At 41.0% G+C, this 22,361-nt stretch overlaps 1 protein-coding gene and 1 long non-coding RNA gene across 3 annotated transcripts; one reads left to right on the top strand and one right to left on the bottom strand.

Moving 5' to 3' along the window:
• Positions 1–11,362: 11,362 nt before the first annotated feature.
• On the bottom strand, positions 11,363–15,075 carry ARL4D (ARF like GTPase 4D). Its single transcript, XM_034416229.3, has 2 exons — positions 14,964–15,075; positions 11,363–13,110 (listed from the first exon to the last, which is right to left on the bottom strand). Exon 2 carries the CDS (start codon positions 13,055–13,057, stop codon positions 12,458–12,460), a length of 600 nt encoding a protein of 199 aa, XP_034272120.1. The 5' UTR covers positions 13,058–13,110; positions 14,964–15,075; the 3' UTR covers positions 11,363–12,457.
• A 1,089-nt stretch (positions 15,076–16,164) lies between these two features.
• On the top strand, positions 16,165–22,174 carry LOC148114129 (uncharacterized). 2 transcript variants are annotated; one of them, XR_015734214.1, is made up of 4 exons: positions 16,165–16,260; positions 18,426–18,534; positions 21,047–21,123; positions 21,995–22,174. It is a non-coding gene; the product is annotated as an uncharacterized LOC148114129 (long non-coding RNA). The 2 variants fall into 2 exon arrangements; XR_015734213.1 differs by lacking the exon at positions 16,165–16,260 and adding an exon at positions 16,272–16,413.
• Positions 22,175–22,361: the final 187 nt, after the last annotated feature.

The following is a 22,361-nucleotide window of genomic DNA, read 5'->3' as shown; positions in this document are numbered from 1 at the left end:
TGGAAAGTTTCAAGTGGTGATCACATGTCACCGGGCCACTACAACTGTCATAAATACATGCCAGTTATCAAGTGCCCAAATTCTGATCACATGACCATGGGTATGCTGCAAAAATCATAAATTTGAAAACAAGTCATAAGTAACTTTTTTCAGTGCCATTGTAACTTCAGTCACTAAATGAATTGTAAGTTGAGAGCTACCTGTATATTGCATATAGCATTTTCATGTCATTTATTTATTACATTTACAGCTCTGTGTATTTAAGGTAACATAAATGTAGCTTACCTTCTCTCTACCTTGTCAAATAACTAGGTCTGAGCTAAGAGATATGCTAACTTCACACAATACTTTTAAACTGAAATGTGGTTACCTTGTTTATGATTTAGCCAGTATGAGTCAATGTTGTTCTATTCATAAAATAGAATTAATTTAGTAAACCATGCCTGTTATGCCAACTGAATGAGTTGTCCAAATACCTAGCCTTCTCTAGTAATCGTACCCAAATTATCCAGGAGTTTGATTTTTGTTCAAGTCCTAGTTCAACATCTTAATCATACATCACACTATCTATGTGTTGCTATTCTGCCAGGCTTGTTTGCTTCATAAAACTCACTTTTATATTTATTTATTTATTTATTTATTTGTTTAAATTTCTATACCGCCCTTCTCCAAATAGGACTCAGGGCGGTGCACAGCCTAAGTAAAAACAAAGCATACAAAATTTAAAAAACAGTATTAAAATAATTAGATATTCTGGCCGTAAATTAAAACAACCCAATTTAAAACCAATTTAAAATTTAGCTCAAGCCAGCCCAGCTGTAGGTAATATGATTACCTACATCAGGATTGAGCCAATTAATTCAATTTTCTGGGTTCAGTCGACATCCAGAACCATAAACAGTTCCTATGGGTTGAAAACACACATTAATCTTTTAAAATGTGGTTGGCTAATTAGTTGTGTTCTGAGAATACAGCCTATGCATTAATACTACACTTCTCCTGGTAAAATACTTTATGACTCTGCCTGTGTAATGCAAGCAATCACTGTTCAAATATGCAACAAGTGGCTTCTGAGGTAACTCTGAAGATGAAGATTTCCTTCCTTGCAAGTGGGAAGACCGCTGGTAATGGCACACGAAACTATAATTAACACGTGCAACTACATTCCTGCATCTTGCTCATCTTTCTCCATGTCTGACAGAGGAGCATCTCTCTCTCTCTCACCACCTCCTGCCGTTCTTACCTGAGCAATTCCATCTGATAGCATCCCACTAATTAAGACTCCTCCTTGACATTGGGGCAAGGAAGTTTCTTTGGCAATGTAGGGTGCCAATTAGGGGTTAGGCTGGGGCAGGGTTAGGAAACAGGGGAAAGGTGGAGATCCAATTGGTTTCTAAGACTCTACCGTGTTTCCACACATAGCTTTGAAATTAGGCTGTGAGTGAGACATTGTGTAGGGATGTCGTAGCAATAGCAGCAGCAGCATGCTTTGTGGCTCCTGATCATTCTCTTGCCAGGAGGTTTTGAAAAAAGCTTTTGCTGTTTCTAATCCAGGAATCTGAAAAATTTGGCTTTGCTGGACTGATGAATTATCAAAGACTTCAAGGAGGAACATAACACTAAGAAAGGATGGTAAGTCCTTTCCATCATCCCTTCCTATTAGTTGCACATTTGCAAAAGAGGTATTTCCTATGACAGTTCTTCTAAATTCATGGTAGATGCAGAGCCTGCTTGTACAAACATCTGTCATTGGAGAGACACAGTTGATAACACTTTGCAGGCAACACCCGCAGCTCATCTCAAGGTCCAAGTTTCAACCACACATACACAAACACTCCCTGAGAGGAGATGATAGTCTGATATAAGGAATCTGAAGGTTGTTGTAAATCACTACCCTCTCAACAGGAAGCCTTATGTTTCTTGCATGTCAAGGGTGCTGGCTGGTTACTATCATTACCAAATTTGGTGCTCAGAGGTACTCTTCCTCTTCACTGCAGCCTTTCCAAAGCTGGTGGCAATCAGATGTGATGAGTTACCAAGTTGCAAAATTCCCAACGATCTGGACAACACCAGGATGACATGCTGCTTTGCTGTTATTTCATATAGGCTATAGTATATTCAAAATTAGTCTTTCAGTCTTCATGATAGAAGCAAATCAAATCAGGAAGTCAACAATTTCTGCCTATCATTTCTAGCCACAGCCCTTTTCTGTTACAGGTCAAGGATGTTGACATTAGATTACAAGAGGAGTATATGTGCATCACTGATATTGGCAACAGAAGTCATTTTAACTATATTTTGAACATGACTTTTGAGATTTTGAGAAATGGAGACTTTCTTATAAGGAAGATTACAAGTCCCAGTTCCAGAAAAATTAAAATTAAATTTCAGATTTTAAATATATTACAAGTCACAAAAGTTGGCTAAAATGGAGCATGTGACATGCACACATTACGTAGCAAGTAGTTTACCTTAGCGGGTCTTGTGAACATATCCAATCTCTCTTCTCCACCTCTTTCTAATAGAAATACCATAATACAATTACATACTAATAATAATAAAACAACAACGATAATAATAATCCACTGGTCATTATGTAAAAGATATGACTTACCTGTATCCAAAAAGTCATGGGAGCACAAAGTGGAAAAAGTTACTGAAAATGAAAAGGTGAAGATCTTGTGGGACTTTTGAATACAGATAGTCATTTGGAACACAACACACCAGACATCAAGGTTGTTGAGGGACGAAGCATAGTGTACAGTTTACTGATATCGCTGTACCAGGAGATGCCAGAGTTGAAGAAAAACAACTGGAAAAAAATCACGAAATATCGCAACCTGGCCATCGAAACTACACGGCTATGGAAGAAACATGTAACCGTGATACCGATTGTCATCGGTGCACTTGGTACCATGACTAAGAATTTTATAAAACACATCAAGAAATTGCAGCTTCCTGCAATAACACCAGTGGAACTGCAAAAAACTGCGCTACTCAGAACATTATATATTTTAAGAAGATACTTGGTTGAAACCTAGGACGCTGGCAGCCACTCGTATCAACCATTAGCACCAGTCAATGGTATTTATGACACATCTTTAAATGTTCAGTTGACTGAGTTTCATGTTTAATGAATAAAAGAAATAATAATAATAATTTATATAATATAATAATAATGTGACAATACATAAATTCTGTAGGAAGCTTTCCAATAGAAAGTTTTCCATAACTGCCATAGCTAAATCCCACCCATCCCCATCTTTCCATTGTTATTAGTCACTATTTTTCAGATCCTGTATCTATCAAAACTTTGGGAGCATCAAAAGCTTCTTCCTCATGGAATTTTTTAAAAAAATCCCTTAAAGCATTTTTTTGAGAACTGTTTTAAAACATTGTTATTACGGGATTTTGCATATGTGGTCTTAAATCTTGAGAGAGAAGTTCAGGAGTCATTACTTTGACAGGTTCTGTTGACAGTTGCAAAACAAAATGGCAGCTCAGAGCTGAAACTCCGAGGCTAGGAGGGAGATGTTTTGACATTTTCAAGAGTGTGGGGGTCAATTAACCATCCACAGACCCCCCTCCCAGCAAGCTGAGGTATTTTTGGCTCAATAGAGCTGTGGATGGAGCCCAAGGATAAAACCCGAGCCGAGCCCGAAGATCAGCTGTTTGTCGGTAAAAAGACTGAGGGTGGTGCGGAGGATGTCAACATCAAAGCCTGGCTGTCACAACCGGGTCAACCACTGAGTCTAATACAGCTGATGAAATGGTTGGCGAGACGGTGGCAACAGCAACTCCGGATAGGGTGTTGATCATGATGCCTGGGCTAATAGGCACTGCATGTAGCAACACAGCGGTGATGATGTCTACGGCACAGGGGGTTACCACAATGGCGAGGGGAATGGCGCTAATGGCAGCGACGGCGACGGCAACACCAGGAGGCTGCAAGGAAGCCCTTGTTGTTAATAGAGGAGAGGGCAATGCTGCAAAGGCTATAAATGTTAGGATCCCTTCAACCTCTAGGGATCTGTTGCACTCCTCTTTCTTGAAACTCTGGGGACTTATTAAACTAATTGAACTAAGTAGCCTGAGCAAGGTGATGGATAGGGACTGAGGATTACAAACTGGAGATGATGACTTACTCTCCCCCTCAACTGTCCCTCTCTCCTTTATCAGATCTAGGTCTATTACGACCACTCAGCGTTAACTTGCAATCTTAGATTGATCTGCAGCTTTATTTACCACCTATTCCCCAAGATTACCCTGATTATTTAACCCTAAATACTTTGTCCAGTGGCTCTGCCTTACTTTTTTTTTATCTAATCCTCGGTCATCGCTGGTATCAGGACTGGAGGAGATACAGACATCGAGAGTCTTGGATTATGGGGAGATAGACCACCTTCTCTTTGTTTGTTTCAAATGGTTTGGTCGCTGTGAGAGGATGACCCTTTGAGACCTCTACCCCCACCTCCTTTGGATGGACTTACTACAACCACAAGACTTCCCATCGTTGTGAGAGGGCGATGATGTTCCGATGTATTGACATTTGTAACATACTGGTCTTCCTTTAACATCTATTTCCTCCCTTATTTTAAATTACCTGTCTTAACCATCTCTAACACTCTTAGAAGAAAATGATCCTTCATCTCCTTCAACTCGTTCCTATCTTTGATGTATTCAACTGCGGAGCTCCTTGCACTGCGAGATTCCCCCCTCTCGCATGTCTGGCCCTCTCAGTTATCAAGGGCCGCCCTTGAGGACGGGTTTTGGAACCCCGAGAGGTGGTTTGCAAAAAACTGACGGCTTTGGGGGTTTTTAGATAAATCTTTAAGTTCTATTTTAAGGGGTTCTGGGAGGGATTGTGGGAATTGATCTGGGGGGGATCCATAAATCCACTGAAAGGGGTAATGGGTCTGATGATCACGGTGGGGAGGATGGGGACAGAAATCTGACAAGGATGCAGGGGGATGAAGCGATGGGCATTAGTATAGTAAGTGGGAGGGGCAGATATGACGGCTGCAGGGGGCCATATTATGATTCAGGAGTGCGCACTCGATGTTTACGAGCGATTGCCCACTCCAACCCCCAAAGCACTGCTCGTTTCCCAGATTGTTCAGAGTCTCAGACCCTGGGTCTACGGCTGATGTTATGTAATGCCAGGTCAGTGGTAAATAAAGCCCCCCTCATTCATGATCTTATTTCAGAGGGGGGTGCTGACCTGGCAGGGATTACGGAGACCTGGTTAGGCCAGGAGGGAGGAGTTCTCCTTGTGGAAATGTGCCTGCCAGGTTTCCATGCATTCCATCAGCCAAGGACTCAGGGAAGGGGTGGGGGAGTGGCAGCAATCATTAGAGAAAGTCTTTGCCCGAGAGAGGCCACTGTTCCTCAGATAGCCGGATGTGAGTCCCTCCTTGTGAAGTGGGGTCGGGGGATTCAGATGGCCTGCTGATTGCGTAACTGGCTCCCTGTCACGTAACAGCGGTCCTGCCTGAGCTGCTCGACATTATAGCCGGGGTGGCGGTGGAAACCCCCAGACTTATTGTTATGGGGGATTTTAACCTGCCATCCGCTGGTGAGATGTCGGAGACGGCTCGGGAGTTCATGGCTTCCATGACGGCCATGGACCTGACCCAGGTAGTTCAAGGCCCCACCCACTTGGGGAATCACACTCTGGACTTGATTTTTGTCTCTGATCAGTGGCTGAATAATCTAAGAATAGGGGATATAGACATCAAGCCCTTGTCATGGTCTGATCATTCTCTCCTTCACATGGACTTTCAAGTCACTTCCACCCACCGCAAGGAGACGGAACCAACCAAATGGTTCCGTCCCAGGCGCCAGATGGACCCTGAAAGGTTCCTGATGGAACTTGGGCCATTTCCTGAGACTCTGGCTCACGACTCGACTGAGGACCTGGTGGTCGCCTGGGACAGGGCGGCTACTGCGGCCTTGGACCGCGTCGTGCCTTTGCGGCCTCTGACCCGATGCCGATCTCGTCTAGCTCCTTGGTTTTCCGAGGAGCTGAGAGAGATGAAGCATCGGAAAAGACGCCTGGAGAGCGATTGGAGGACAAGCCGATCTGAATCTGACCAAACACAGGTGAGATCTTATATTAAGACCTACCTAGTGGCGATAAGAGCGGCGAAGTCTAGCTACTTCTCCGCTCTTATTGCATCTGCAGAGAACCGCCCAGCCGCGCTGTTTAGGGTGACCCGCTCCCTACTTCAGGTGGGGGTATGGGAAGATCCCTTAAAGGGTCGAGCTGAGGATTTTGTACAATTCCTGCATGATAAAGTCGCTCAGATTCAGGAAGGCCTGGACTCCGATTGGGTACATCCAGGGGAGGAGACGGGGGCAGGTCTTGAGAGCGTTATCTGGGAAGAGTTTGACTCTGTGACTCCTGAGGACGTGGACAGGATTCTGGGCAAGCTTAACGCTGCCACATGTTTATTGGACCCGTGTCCCTCCTGGTTGGTACTGGCCTCCCGGGAGGTTACACGAGGCTGGCTCCAGGGGATTATAAATGCTTCTCTGATTAGGGTGTCTTTCCTGCCGCCTTGAAAGAGGCAGTTGTGAAGCCCCTCCTCAAGAAGCCTTCCCTGGACCCGGCTATATTATCAAATTATCCTCCAGTCTCCAATCTTCGCTTTGTTGTGAAGGTTGTTGAGAGTGTGGTGGCGCGACAACTACCCTGATACCTGGATGAAGTTGTCTATCTGGATCCGTTCCAGTCGGGCTTCAGGTCACGATACAGCACGGAAACGGCATGGGTCGTGTTGGTGAATGATCTCTGGAGGGCTCGGGACAGAGGTTGCTCCTCTATCCTGGTCCTATTAGATCTCTCAGTGGCTTTTGATACCATCGACCATGGTATCTTACTGCACCGGCTGGAGGGGTTAGGAATAGGGGGCACCGTGCTTCGGTGGTTCTCCTCCTTCCTCTCTGACCGTTCACAGTTTGTGTTGGCAGAGGGGCAGAGGTTGACCTTGAGGCACCTTATTTGTGGGGTGCCGCAAGGGTCAGTCCTGTCACCCCTTCTGTTCAACATTTATGTAAAACCGCTAGGCGAGATCATCCATGGTTTCGGGGTGAGTGTTCATCAGTATGCTGATGACACACAACTATACATCTCCACCCCAGACCACCCCAATGATGCCCTTGCTGTGAGAGAGAGGGCCCGCAACTTGGGTGTCCTCCTGGATTCACGGCTATCTTTAGAAGATCATTTGACAGCTGTGGCCAGGGGTGCCTTTTATCAGGTTCGCCTGATCCACCAGTTGCGTCCCTTTCTGGATTGGGACGCCTTGCGCATGGTCACTCATGCCCTAGTTACCTCCCGTATGGACTACTGTAATGCTCTCTACATGGGGCTCCCCTTGAAAAGCACCTGGAGGCTCCAACTGGTCCAGAATGTAGCCGCATGGGTGATTACGGGCGCAGCTCGTTACGCCCATGTAACACCTCTCCTACGCGAGCTGCACTGGCTCCCGGTGGTCTTCCGGGTGCAATTCAAGGTGTTAGTTATCACCTTTAAAGCGCTCCATGGCTTAGGACCTAGCTACCTACGAGACCGTCTTTTGCCACCAATAGCCTCCCACCGACCAGTTCGTTCTCACAGGGACTACTCAGGGTACCGTCAGTCAAATCATGCCGACTGGCGACTTCCAGGGGGAGGGCCTTCTCTGTGAGGGCTCCAACCTTTTGGAATGAACTGCCCCCGGAGATACGGAATATCCCTGATCTCCGTGCTTTCCGCCGTGCCCTCAAGACCCTGATGTTCCAACAGGCAGGGCTAAACATATGAACATGTGAATGATTTTTTAAATGTTATCTAATTCTGGGTTTTATTTAATTGACCAAACTAAGTAATAATTTTAATTAGCAATTTTATGATGTTTGTGTGTCTATATTTTTCTTGACTGTACACCGCCTTGAGTCCTACGGGAGAAAGGCGGTATAGAAATATAATAAATAAATAAATAAATAAATAAATTACTGATGAGACAACATTTTTAAAGGGCTTTAGTTTTAAACACTTTTATTTGAACTTTCACTGAAGATCAGAGCATGACAGATAGGATTTTAGAAATTTATTGGATATATTGGATTTTCCAGCATTTGAGTCAGGTTTAACCGTCATGAAATTATATCACAACTTATTTATTTATTTATTTATTACACGTATTTATATGCCGCCATTCTCCCGAAGGACTCAGGGCAGCGTAAGAAACATGTACAATAAAATTCCATTTTAAACCAAATAACTAATTAATAATAAATAATAAAACCCGGAATCAGAGTCAGCCTATTTGCTTGAACAGCCAAGTCTTCAGGTCCCGACGGAAGGAAGGAAGGAAGGAACTGAGCACATTGTAAGCCGCCCTAAGTCTCCGGAGAAGGGCAGCATATAAATCAAAACAAAAAACAAAAAACAACTTATACTTCTGGTTTTATTAATATGTTCACTATGTTTCACGAATATGAAAACGTCCATCTGGACTGCATTGCCTCCAATATGATTGAACGTTCCTCCCTTCAAAAAGAAAACTTGCAGATGGAAGGAAGTATTCCACCCCAGATTTCTCGTTGACATGATACTTTTCTGTAATCAGTGATGGAATATTGTTGGGTTTGGCATGAAGTTTTTTTATAAGAAAGGGAGGAAAAATAATTCACCAATGCCTCCATCTTCAGTTTTTCTTAGTACATTCTACATACAGAATTCCACTTTTAGTTAGATATTACTTCTTCTATTCTGAAGAAGCAGTTTCATTCATGAAACAGGCTGTCCTGCAGCCCCCTTTCCATTACTGCAGGACAACATGGATGTGGGTGGAGGTTGAAGATGGAAGGTAGTTGCTTTTGGATTGTTCCGACCTAAGAAATTAATTAAGAAGAAACTACTTTGTAGTTAATTTTTTCTCCACACAGCTGAACTCAGCATTCCTTCTGCCCTGTGGAAGTTACCTGGGGCTTCCTTTCACCAGGATTAAATATACAGACCAGTTTTGTTTTGTTTTTTTATACCAAAGCCCATAATGCTAGGATTGAAAAGTCACTTAAGTATAGAGCAGAGCATGCTAGACTCATGCAGAATGTTACCAGTTGCAGAGTAACAGCCAGATAACTATTTGCCTCCCATATCTATTTAAAAATAAATAAAATAATACACCCCTTCACACTTAGTCAGAAATGTGAACTGCTAGATATTAATAGCTAATAGCTGCAATTTAAGAAATCTGAGGCTGATGAGATTAACTAATGAATATAGCTTGGCACTTAAAAAAAACCCCAATTTATTTGTTTCCTTATATGGACAGTCTTAGATTTTAAGGCTGTTTTCCAAGATACATCCATCTCCCTACCTGCACTACAAAGCATGTAAAGGCAGCATTTTAGCATTGAACCGATTGCATACCAGAGACTGAACATCTGCACAGGAGGATCATGAGTCAACAGGGCTAATCCTGGGAGTGGTGCCAGAGCAGGCTGGATTTGGAAACCACTTATATAAGTGTTCTGGAGCAGGGTTAAACTCATTGCCCTAAATTCTCTTATGATCCAGCTACTGCTTCCCATCTCACACCCCTTATTTGAGCATTGCAAGGCAGTGCCTGTCTGAACAATCATCTGAAATATACTTTCTCTCCTATATTTGCCCCAAGGAGAAAGCACCTATGCTCTTGGAGGATGCTACCAAGTTCAGAACCAAGCTCTTGACTATTTGACAGCAGATCTTTCAGGCACTCAGTTTTGAAAATTTGAGAATTCTTTTTTAAAAAGTGCTGGGTACATTCTTCCTCCTCCTGAAGCATTATTCTTCATAAATTACCTCTCATTTCCATAGAATATGCTCTCTAGGCAAAACCTACACAAAAATTCCTTTTGGTTAAAAGTCAAACAGAACTGTGAACAAGAGATGCTTTGGGCCGTCCTTAAATTACAAACCCGAAACCACTTCTTAGCTTTTGGTGTGGTGCAGTATCAGAAAGGCAGGTGTAGCAGTTTCTTGAATCATACCCTCAAGAAGTGAAGTACTGTACTATTACTCCCATCTTTATACATGGCATTAGCTCAGTGGTTGAGAGATGCAAGCTATATCCCAAAATGGTTTCAGGATGCTAAATTGGAAAAGTGAGGGAATCACTAACACAAAGGGCTTTATTTGAACTGGAGCTTTCTTAGACTTTAGAACCTGTTTTAATAATGCCACGTTGCAGTCCTTCAGTAAGGAAAAAGGAATACATATATCAAAAAAGAAAACCAAGTAGCTATCACTTCACCGTTGTATAAATCACAATTGCTTTTTCTTACAGAGCTGGAACGAAGGGTCAAATTACTAATTTTTAAATGAATATATCAGTAGCCTTCTTAATGTTTTTTTAAACTTCAAGTTAGGTGTATATAAGGGCATCTCATTTTGAAAATCCATCTCAACAGGTCATTTCTAGCATTTTAAAATTCTTTGGAAAGAGAAGTCTTTTCCTGCACTGTTCCGTTCTCATGTCCACAAATGAAGCCTTTTGAAGCAAATGGAAAAGGTATATATAATTTTGGACAGAATTAAGTATTTTAAAATATACATTCAGGAGTCCTTGCGAGCTTCATTCCAGGAGGAATGTAATGGGAGTATTTGAAAAAGATGTTTATTGAAAGATTTCTCCCACTCAGTAACCATTTCCAAGTTAATGCCATCTTTGATATGTTAAAGCTAAAAAAAAAGGTATAATTTCTACCCTACAAGGATGTTATGCTATTTGGGAGGGTATCAACTTAAAAAAAACCTGCTATAAACTAAGCAATAATTTCAGCTGAAGCCAAATAACTATCCAGCAAGAATTTGATTGAAGGAGAGAATTGGAGCCAGTGGTTAAACTGCCACTGCAGACTGCAAAAAAATGTACAAGATATGCCCAATTTAAAATGAATAAGCATAACTGTTTATCCATCAGCAAAACAACTCTTATTTTTGATAATATAAAAACACTTAATCTAAATTATGAATTAATGTTATCTTCACTATAAACCTAAATGTTTTTGCAAAATGCATCTGGAAAGTGATGTTTCTACCAATTGCATTAGTAGAATTGCATCAATCTACTAGATGGTACATTTCTTTTGGTTTCAAAACTGATCATATAAAATTTTACTTGATCTGACTGATGGAAGCTAAAACTACTGGGAGCACAACTGTATCCAAGGACGTTGCTCCCTTTGCCCTTCAGCCTAGATATGAGTTGCCTGACTGGAATGATCATGTGCTTAGAAAAACATTATACTTATGTTCAATTTTGTATACTGAAGCAAAGGAAATGTAAAGATAAATGGAAAAAGTTTTCAAAAAACTCACAGCATAAAATCACACTGAAAAGAATTTATTAATCATATGCAGTTGCATTTTATTCCTGTAACAATCTTTGCTTTTTTAAATTACTCTTTACTGTGTAAGAGGAACTTAGGCATTGAAAAATTCATTTGGAAGTTCTACCTCAATTCAAACTCTTGTCAAAGTATAAGCCAAGTGCCAAATCTAGTCTTCTGGTAGTTGTACTTGGAAGTGGGAAGTATTATCAGAAAAGAAACACCTGCAATTTTACAGCTACTCATGGTCCTCTCATTATATGAACCATTCTGTCTCTTTACCTTTCTCTCCAAACATAATATTCAAAGCCAATTCATACTCTCAGGCAAAGCTATATCCAATATTTTATTTCTAAAATGAACTATGCCAAAGCTTTAGTCTACCTGGGAATAAGGAATACTCTGCTCTTAAGGAGATGTAGGAGTTGGCTGTTTCATTTTTTAAAAAACAAATAAAGACTGCCATAATTAGAACAAGTGAACAATTCAAGAAAATATAAACAGTTGCAGCTGCCTTTTCCTCATTCTTCTTGTTCATGTAATCCGCAAATGCTGAGAAAAGTAAGTGATGATATCTATAGTGCCTTGAGGTCCAAGCAGGGCTTTGCTGTAGGTGAAATGCTACTGGTCCTTCCAGAAAATACCATCTGATGCTTGCTTTTTCCCAGAGAAGCTAGTAGCCCCTCCACACTCCAGTTGCCTGACTAATATATTGAAGATGAGAAAAATGCTTTACCTAAATCCACAAACAATCTGTTTAATAATTTAAGTTATGCTTTCTGTAAAAAACAAAAGTCTTTGAAAAGAGCCCAAGAAGATATTTTTAAAGGTAAAATTAAGTATGAAAGGATTGCTGAACTCATAGAGCACAACCCACTACTTTGAAAAAAGTTTCTTCCTTCCCAGTCTGGACAAATGCTCATTCTCTTTAGGGTAACAGGAAAGCAGACGTGATAAATGTTTAGATATTCAACAACTCATTAGTCCAATAATTAAAAACCACCAAGGAAGAAACTGAAGACTTGGTTCATTAGTTGCCATGAATCATGCTTGTAATGATTACTAACTTTTGTCCAGGTGGAAACATTGTTTCTCAGCATTTCTTCTTACCATTGCGAAGGAGTTTTTTGCGTTTGAGAATCATTTCATACAGTTTTTCCAGGGCTGGCTGGAGGCCTAGTCCACTAATGGCACTGCAACCTTGGATGTGGCTCAACGTTGAAGTGTACAGTTCAGGTAAGCCAAGGTGCTTCTCTACCTCAGCTACAGAGAGTGCGTGGGCCACATCCTGTTTATTGGCCAGCACAAGCACAGGGATTCCCTGATTGTCCGAAGAGTGGGCAATTCTGTGCAATTCAACTCGAGCCTCTTCCAAACGTTCAACCTCTGCTGAGTCCACTACAAAAACAACCCCATCTGTTCGGCGCATGTACGATTTCCAGAGAGGACGCAATTTTTCCTGGCCACCCACATCCCATACTTGGAAAGTGATGATGCGAGAGGTTCCCAGTGGCACCCGGATCTTCTCCATGTTGAAGCCCTTAGTAGGTGCACTCTTGATAAACTCCTGAAACTTCAGACGGTAAAGCAGAGATGTTTTGCCAGCTGCATCTAATCCAACTACGACCACATGGAGAGCCTGCAAGTGAGGCAGGAAAGGAGGCACAGGTGCCAACTGATTCCCCATAATCATTGAATTGATACTGAATCTTGAAAAGCACCAATAGATGATCACTGCTCAGGCAGCTAAGAAATTGTGACAATAAGAAGAGTTAGAGTTAATACTTAATTTAAACCCATGAAAGCATACAGTATTTGTATTGAGCTAGCTATGTATGGATCATGTCTAAAGATATAATTTTAATCTTCATCATCCTAGTGTTTATCATATATGCAAGGTCCATTATTTTGGATATTAAGAATAAAACTGAGGTAGTTTTTCTTCAGGGCATGTATCATGTATGAGGATATTCATCAGATAACCAAAATAAATCTAAATTAACAGAACTCTCAAATACCATAAGCCAAACTTTACATTGACCTGACATATAATAAAGAAGCCACCTACAGAATAGCTATTGTGGCATTCCTTTGCAACAAAAAGAAGATGCTGAGATTCCACAGATTCTGTTGAAAATTCTTGGTCAAGACTATTCCTAAAGTAAGATCCTTCTTTACAATCCACATGAATCTTCTGATCTCCAAAGCTTCTACCTTTTCTTTGAGTTGGCCTAAAAAATTATTAGCCTAAAACAAAATTTAGAATGTCTATGGCTAACATGATTAATCTTTATTTTTTGCATTATAAGATTTTTCCCATTTATTCAAAATATATACATACAATTTTTCCACAAACAAAATGTGTTCTTGTACCTTAAATTCTAACAAATGGAGGTTAAATCCATTCTGATCAAATGGAATGGGACTTATGAAAAATGTTACTACTATATAAAATTTCATGGATTTAATTTAATCCAAACAGGCTTTAGTGTATGTAGTAAAATGTAATTAGGGTACCAGAAAGTATTTTTGCTTTATTATTCTAAAGTACAAACAATGTCTCCAATCCACATAAAGGCCAAAAGATAGATAATGATCAGCCAGAATTAAGTAATATCCCCTCCCCAATTTTGGTTAACTCATAACCTGAAAACAGGAATCTATTTTTGTCAAGAAGAATTTTCCAGTCAACCTTCAAACTATTGATTACAAACATGCACAAAATTTACTATAAAACAAGGCTGTATCATGCTTTCTAATATGATAGCCACTGCATTATTGCTCTTAAGAGGAATCAGGGACACTTATATATAGGAGGAAAGGATATTTATATATAATCAGAAGAATAAATTTTCCCTTCTTTCCTAAATCCAGCTGGACTGGGACATTATAATCAAAATTTAGATATGTATGTTATATGCCTCTCAGCTAAAATCTACTCCCTTGGACTCCCTCACTAACTATACAAAGAAAGAGCAAGGTTTGCACCCAAAAGCAAGCTAGAAAGCAGACAGACTGTAGGCTTCAAACCTAGTCCTGTCAACTGCAAGCTACGACAGTAGCCTTTTTAAAATTAAGACTACAATTTAAAAACGTGGACCGGCAAACTTTCAGCCCATAAATGCATCAGAGAAGGAGCCCGCACACAAAGTTACTCCCTGGAGCTTTTTATTTTTTGCTTTCTTCCTACAATTAAAAAAAGAGGTGGGGGTGTCTTTTTGTTGCTTTAATTATAAACTACTTTAAAGAGACCTGGTCGCAAATCGCACGGAGCAGCTTCTAACAGGCAGGTAGGCGACGAGAGAAGGCGCAAGCGATCCAGATCCTTTATCTCTCAGCTGCCCATTTCTTTTAGAGAATCTGAACAGTAGAAAAGATGCCCGCCTTAGAGTCATCGCCCTGGATTTAGGTAACAACCACCTAGCGAGTGGAAGCGTGGTTCGTAATCAATCCCCGGAGAGAGGGAAACAACTCCTCATACATTCCGTTGAGTTTTTAATTTACAACACTCTTTTGATTTCTAACATCAGATTAATTTAGTAATGAAAAGACACGCCGAGATACAGACCAAACTCAGATCTGCCTAACGAGAACTTTACCTCCATCGGGGATCCAAGCCGACAACTGAACACCCGCAGTCAGCAAAAACCCAGCCGGCACTGTAGAAACTCCTCACGCGCCCAACCGCCAGCTACTGAAGGAGAAGCTGCGGTCGCGAGGAACAGAAGGCGGGGCTTCTTCGGCACCAGTCAGCGCCTGCCTGGAGCGTGGATGCTGCAAAGGGGCGGAACCGTGCTGGAGGCGCGAGCAGGAGAGGGCCAACTAAAGGCTCGCGAGAGTTCCCGCTCCACTCCGCTCGGTCCAGGGCTTGTTTGAGAGAGATGCGAGGGTTGAGCGCATCCTTGCGGCGTAATTTACTTTTAGTTCTCAAATCTGTACCTTAACCCGGGGTTATGTGAAAGAGCAAAATAAAGCCACAGCGTGTCCCCGGGCAGGTGTGCAAAATTGATCCCCCCAATCAGTCGTATAGTTTATTATTATAATTCACTGCCCGTTTTACTTCAAAGTGAAAAGTCGTCCTGGAGCAGTCCCGATTCGCTTGTGAAAGGCATGAAAATCAGGGTGGAAACAACACTCCAGAATAGAAGCAAGCGGCTTCCTCCCTGGGAAATCGCTCTCCCAAATCCGAAATTTGGGGACCAGCTATTCAAAGGAATTCCGAGTTGCTGGCCGCCTGCCTTGTGTTCGCAAACGTTCAGCCGTAAACCACGGCTTACAGCCTAATGGGTTGGGTTGGGTTGGTATAAACGCTACACTAGAAGAGTCTACGGGGCTGTTTTTGTATGAAGTAGTTCATAAACGAAGATCTGCACTTTTCTACTTCGCAACGAATCGTCATCGGAGGCACTCAAGACTTCCATAATAACTCTCACCGCCATTGGGAAAGAGGCTCGCAAGCCTCCTTCAACCGATCAGAATCATGATCCAGTGTCCATGTGCTTAGCGTAATACCTTACTCTCCTGAGCAACCGTAGTCACTACTTCTTTCCCCAGCAAAGTGAGACGAAAATTTAAAGGTCCTTACTAGACCCGTGCTTTGAACTGGCAGTAATGCCACACTGTGCGCAACTCTTGTTAACTCCACAGTAAAGACTTACAAAGCGGAACCTTCGGAAGGGGAGCTTGCCTTGCCGAAAACCGCTAGCTCGCTCCTCGAACTTGATCGGGACTTTTAAAATTTCCATTGTTTCCATAATGCTCCTCTCCGCTTCCCTCCCAGCTTTAAAAGTACAAGAAAAACCGGACTCTTGGTTTTCACTGCTCTCTGGTGGCCAATTGTGCTACGTGCAGGAAGGAGCGGCTGGCGTCTCTTGAGTTGCCCGGCATCAGAGCATTGTGAGTTTTCACCTGCCGGACCTCTGTCACTGCAACCAAGGCTGTGGTTTCTTCTCGCCAAGCCTCAGACTAGCACGTTGCAGAATGGCTGCCTACCACTGGGAAGCGCGCCGTAGGCAGATAATAATGGAGCACCGGCTGCGGCTGATGCAGGTGGTCGGAGTGGGGAAAAGTCCTGCACAGATAAAGGGGCACTTACCGCCGGGGTGGGGGTTGGGGCGGCGGCCAGGATGATTAGGTGGACTCGAGTAAAATGGAGGGGCCGAATAACTTCCTGGTCATTGGAGGCCTTGTCTGTTTTTAAACGTGGTGATCTTCAAACTCCCGAAGTTTGTAGGATAAGTTCTGGAAGGCGCTAAGATAGGTGATGCATCATAATACATTTCTTTATCTTTAAAGCGGAACAAACCTAAGCAAGAGGGCCTCCATGGAAATTGCCTTGCCTTAAGAGTTGGTATTTCTGGTCCAGGCTTTTACTGCATTTTGTAATCCTCTTGACTAAAAGAGTTCCAGAAAAGAACAGCTTCCCTATTTTTTCTGTCATTTATGCTGTCATAAAGTAGACTTTTTTTTAAAAAAAGGACAAAATCTGCATAAACTGTTTTGACTGATGAGACTTGCTCACTAGACCTTCCCCCACCTCCCAGAGAACTGTGCTTGAGTTGGTGTTTTCTACCTCTCTTTGGGTGGCATGAAAGAAAACCAGCCTGACATTTGTAACTCCCTGCAGATTCCTTCTACCTCTATTGCTTTGTTTTCTGTCACCATCATTACTAAATTAGTGAGAAAGCCTGACTAATTTTATATACCTTAACAATATAGAAATACTTTAGTAGTTATACAGATGACTGAGGCAATGGATGAAACTAAGACAACATCCTGGGAATGCGGCAGAAAAAAATGTTGGTGGGATATATTTGCATCTTGGTTAGGTGTAAGTAGGGAAAGACTTGGGTCAGCTTGTCTTCTGACCTACACTAGTATTTGTTCCTGGCTGCATTGGTGTGGAAAGGGTTTTTAGTGACTTATCTTGTGATTCTAGGGATGTGACAAACCCTAGAAAAGCAAAGCAAAGTAAATGTGCTTTGCTTATTAGCAGATCTGGCATTTTGTTTTCCTGGCATTTTTGGATGTGGGCTGGGAAAGCACCGGATGTTTAACCTGAAGGTAGAGGGGCTTAAAGAAAAGTTGGGTGCCAAGCACTAAAGAAAAACATAATCAGAAACCAGAGCCTGACTAGGTAGCTCAGTGGCTAAGACACTGAGCTTGTCAATCAAAAAGGTTGGCACTTTCCTTTTCAAATCTCTAGTACAGGTCTGCGTCAGCAGTGGGTTGGACTAGATGACCTCCAAGGTACCTTCCAACTCTGTTACTGTTACCATATGGTAAAGAAATTAGGACCAGAGAAAGGAAGAATAGTGAAATGCATGGGATACAGAAAACAGAATAATTTCAGAAAAAATGGTATCTGTTCTTCTAAAACTATCTATAAAAATAAAGGGGGGGGGGAAAGAAAAATATAGATTAAATTAACCAGCAACAGAACAACAGAGGTGTGAGAAAATGGGAACAGAAGGCTTCCAAGAGATGGGAAAGGTTGGAGGAGCCAAAAGGCAGGCTAGGAGGTGTGTACCATTTCAATATAAAGCAACCTTATCAAAAAATGGGCAACTTTAAAAAAAATAATTAGTTACATTTGGATTTGATCATTTGAGTAGCATTATTAACCTGTGGGATTGATTGTATCTTCATAAATAGCTCTCATAACCAACTTTAGAAATGTCACTTATTGATTGAGGTTGTTCACTATCTTATCTACCTCTCCGCTCTCTTCATAATGCTCTCCATTACCCCATTCTATGTGAGATGTTTTATTTACAGCATCCCAGATTTTCATTTTTAAATTAAAGGAATCAGATAGGACATGGAGCTTGGCAGACCTGGGCAAGGGGCCAAAAAGTTTTAAGAGAGCAACCACAAATAGGTAATCAAAATTGTCATTCTAATATTTTTGATTAGCAACTCCCTGTGGGCAATTCCTTCCTAAGCACCAGGAAGGCTGCTGTTAAGATTTCATTATCTGAATTTGAACAGACATTTGCTAAGAAATGCAATTTCTCAATTCTCATGCATGTGGGGTTTTTTTATTTTTGGGATGGACATAGGAGAACAGAATCTCAGAAGAAAGTCAGCAACAAGTTTCAAAGGAGAGTACCCAAAATTCCACTGTCCTTTTGTGCCCCAACATGACGCCTCAGAATTTGCCGCAAAAAGGTAAAGGATTTAAAATATGTCACAGAAGAGAAGAGATTGTTTTTCAGATAAATACAAAAGAAAGTGCTTACTCTTTCCTTCAGAAAATAATACCCAAGGAATTTAAAGAATGTTTTGAACTGCCATGGAGTTGTAGATATGGTAGACAATAACACCCATCCTCCCCAACAAAGATAATTGATGGTATGCTTGTTTGGGATGATATGGGTTCTATCCAGTGGTGGGTTGCCTCCGGTTCGGACCGGCCCTATAGAACCAGTAGTAAAACCGGTGGGAGGCTCCGCCACCGACCCCAACGTCATCAGAATGCTTCTGTGCATACGGCCTGAACCGGTAGTAAAGGTAAGTAGAACCCACCCCTGGTTCTATCCCACTCCATCTGGAGAATGGGGAAGGCTGGAATAGATTTTCAGTATACAGTAAAGATAGGCAATTTTTTTGGGCTAGAGGTAGTTTTGGAATGTTGAAAACTTGTGATGGTGACATTCAAAATATAGTTTTCCAATTATGCATTGTATCATCCCGATGGGACTGAATGAGTTGCATTATTATATTTTTCAGCACAGTATGCTAGTATTGACAATTTAAGTCAGATTATCTATAATTGATTTAATCCACATCCCAAGAAAGTTTCACAAGAGAAAATCTTCCCACTTATTTTTTTTTAAGAATTTACCTCAATAAAATAAATGAGCTGAATTGTACAGTAATAGTTACAAAGTCTGAGGTAATGCTAAATAACAGGTCAAATTGCTATAGAATCTGTTCCACCAGTAAAATACATTTTTAGTATAGTGTAGGACTAGTGGAAAAACAAAATAATAATTTTTAGAATATGGTAATAAGTTGATTTTAGTAGAAGCTTTAAAAGAAGCTAAAAGTTAGAAAGCTAGTTGGTTAACATTTGTACCCGTTTCATTTGTATGGGGCAATATAGAAAATAGCTACATTTGAAGCGTGTGAGTTGCCCTCTATGAGCTACTTCTCCAAGTTATAAGAGGCTATTCAAAATTGTTACTTTGATAGCTCTTTAAGATAATAACAAATGAATTTCTTACATAAAAGCTAAATTAATTTCCATAGAGACTGTGAATTGTTTGTAAATCGTATCAACCACTTTCACTGGAGGCTTCTGCATAAAATTTTCAAAGGCAGCAGGTTAGCCAGCAACTTTTTCCAAAACAAGGGGCCATATTATATGGTTTTATTATATTATGAATCAGTCACTCTGTGAGATTTATACCAACAGCCTGAACATTGACACATTGCAGGAAAGGAAGTGTTTGATTAACCCAAATACAACAGTGAGATACCTGTGCATCTGGTTTAAGTAATATAGTGCTTCTGGATGTTGTGGATTCCAGCTCCTGCTGGAGAAGTGCCAGCAGTGCCGACATCAAAAAGTGGTAGAATTGTAATTTAAAACTTCTAATGAGGTACCTTCTCTACTTCTTCAATTAAGCATTGCAAAATAAACTCTTAAATATTGTTCTCCAGATGATCTGGACTAGCATTCCCAGAAACCCCAGACAAACAGGGATTATAGAAGTCATATTTCAAAACAATTGGAATTACCATTTTAGTTCTACCTTGTATATTTTATATTGGTAACACAAAAATTAGTATTTTAATTCAAAATTATGAGAGCAAGATTGACTTAACTTATTTCCCATCAGCAAAGTGAAAAGTCAGGCTTCGTTCACAGAGCTCAGTTAAATATAACAAATAATCCTGCTATTTAAGTTTACACAATACAATATTTTAACGTATCATGTTTAGTGAATCCAGTATGAGGTCATGTAATGGAGTACAGGAAATTTAGTTAATTAGATAAAACCTTAGATAAGTTGCCATGTGAACAGCTTTACCAAGTACATCACACATCTTTTTCAGAAAGAGAACTTTATTTTTTGGATACTGAAAGATGATGCTGGTCCACTATGCACTGATTTGTTGTTTGTGCCTTCAAGTCAGTCTTCATTCTTGGCAACTGCCTGGACTAGTCCATGCAGTTTTCTTGGCAACATTTTTGAAAGTGGTTTGTCACCTTGCTAAGTCTGAGAGGAAGTGACTGGCCCAAGGTTACCCAGCTCTCGTCATGCCTAAGGCAAGACTCGAAGTCACAATCTCTTGGTTTCTATACCTTAACCACTACACAAAACTGGTTCTGATAAATATGTTCAAATAGTTTGTGCTGACCTTACAAGATGTGAAAGGAACCCTCTTATAACATCATCATGCAACGGATAGGTAAAGTAAAAAGGATGGCAGAGTTCCATAAAACAATTCTGCTTAGATAATGACTAGACTCTTTTCTCAGAGAGATGCTACAAATTAAATCTGCCTAAAATTACATTCTCTGGGCTTTAGATAAACTTTCCCCACTCCTACCTGCACCTCCAATTATCATTACTATATTTGCAATGTGGTTACCTATATATGAAAGAAGTAATCATAGAATGATCTATGAAACTGCCTGTACCACTTGAATAAATTCACTCCTTATTTGCAGAGATCATACAGGATCGTTGCCTATGCCAGACAGAGCATGTTCCAAGTCAAAGCGGTAAACTACTCAAAAGATATACGGTAAGACGACAGAGGTAAAGGATGGGTTTTTCTTCCCTGCGTGGAAAATCTGCTGCTGGAGACCTATTTATCCCCAGATCTGAAATGGGGCCCATTTCAGTCTAGTTTAGGAATGCTGCAATTTTTTTAAAAAGTGCTATTGGACAACCTAGATATTCAGCTTTATGACCCTTTATTTCTCATATAAAGGGAACATGTCTGCTTCCTTGCTGTCCATCTGCTTTGGGATTTTTCTTTCTAAAATAGTGCCCACAACCTTCCTGACCCATTTCATAGCAGAACCCTGGCTGAAGTTTTAAATGCACCTTGAAGCCTTGAGAAGTCAAGGTAATGGGAACAAAAGGCATGTTGTTGCCAAAGTCAATTTGACCACACAAATAGCAATAGCTATAGCAACAGCAATAGCATAAACTTTACAGCACTCTCTGGGCCATTTATAATGACAACATATTGCCACAAACAATCTGGATCCTCATTTTACCAACCTCAGAAGGATAGAAGGTTTGAGCCCCGTCAGGACTGAACTCCAAGCTGTGGGGAATACTACATTTTATCTACTGTGCCACCAGGTAGGTAATGCTGTAAAGCTCAATGGATTTTTCTGCATTGAAACCTTAGGATATTAATGCAACTAGTTGTGAAACACTGTTCTCCTTTATCTCCTTTGTTCTTTTCTATAAGGCTTCTGGCGTTCTCTGTGGCTTGGTTCTTAGTGTTTCTATGGCCCATTGTCTTTTTGTTCCTCTGACTGGCATTCCTTTTCCATCTTCATATTTGTTCTTCCAACATGTTCTAACTATAACGTATGGGTTTGGATAGGATGGGGTGCAGTGTTAGATTAGGGATTAATGGGCTATATTTTCTCTTCTAGTCTTTAGACTACATACAACAGTGGTAACAACAATACAGCTGAAAACTGCATGGAGAAATGTTGTTCTGTAACTGCTGCAGGACAAAATGCCACATGTCTGAGCTGAAAAGTCTGCCAGAGCGTACAGTGAAGATTAATCTTTCGGGAATTCTTCTAATAAAAGTTCTCTGGAGTCACAGATACACAGTGCCTGCCTTTGTGTGAAACTTTGCTATGACATCTCCCCACTTTTCTGCCTGAAACTTCTAGACACTGCCCAAACTTGCCTGTTATCTGTTTTGGGGAACAGGTTTGAAAAAGACTGGGAAAGAATCTGGAAGGACAGATTTAAATTGTCATGCTAGGCCCTTTAGCACTGCTGAGACAT

Source organism: Pantherophis guttatus, chromosome 4, assembly GCF_059756535.1.
Source record: "Pantherophis guttatus breed Tessera chromosome 4, ASM5975653v1, whole genome shotgun sequence".
NCBI classification, from domain to species: domain Eukaryota; kingdom Metazoa; phylum Chordata; class Lepidosauria; order Squamata; family Colubridae; genus Pantherophis; species Pantherophis guttatus.
The sequence above is the reverse complement of the archived record's forward strand: the minus strand, read 5'-3'. Positions and strand labels throughout refer to the sequence as shown.

Coding starts and splice junctions, on each gene's coding strand:
- ARL4D (XM_034416229.3), bottom strand. CDS start 13,057: ATGATTATGGGGAATCAGTTGGCACCTGTGCCTCCTTTCCTGCCTCAC.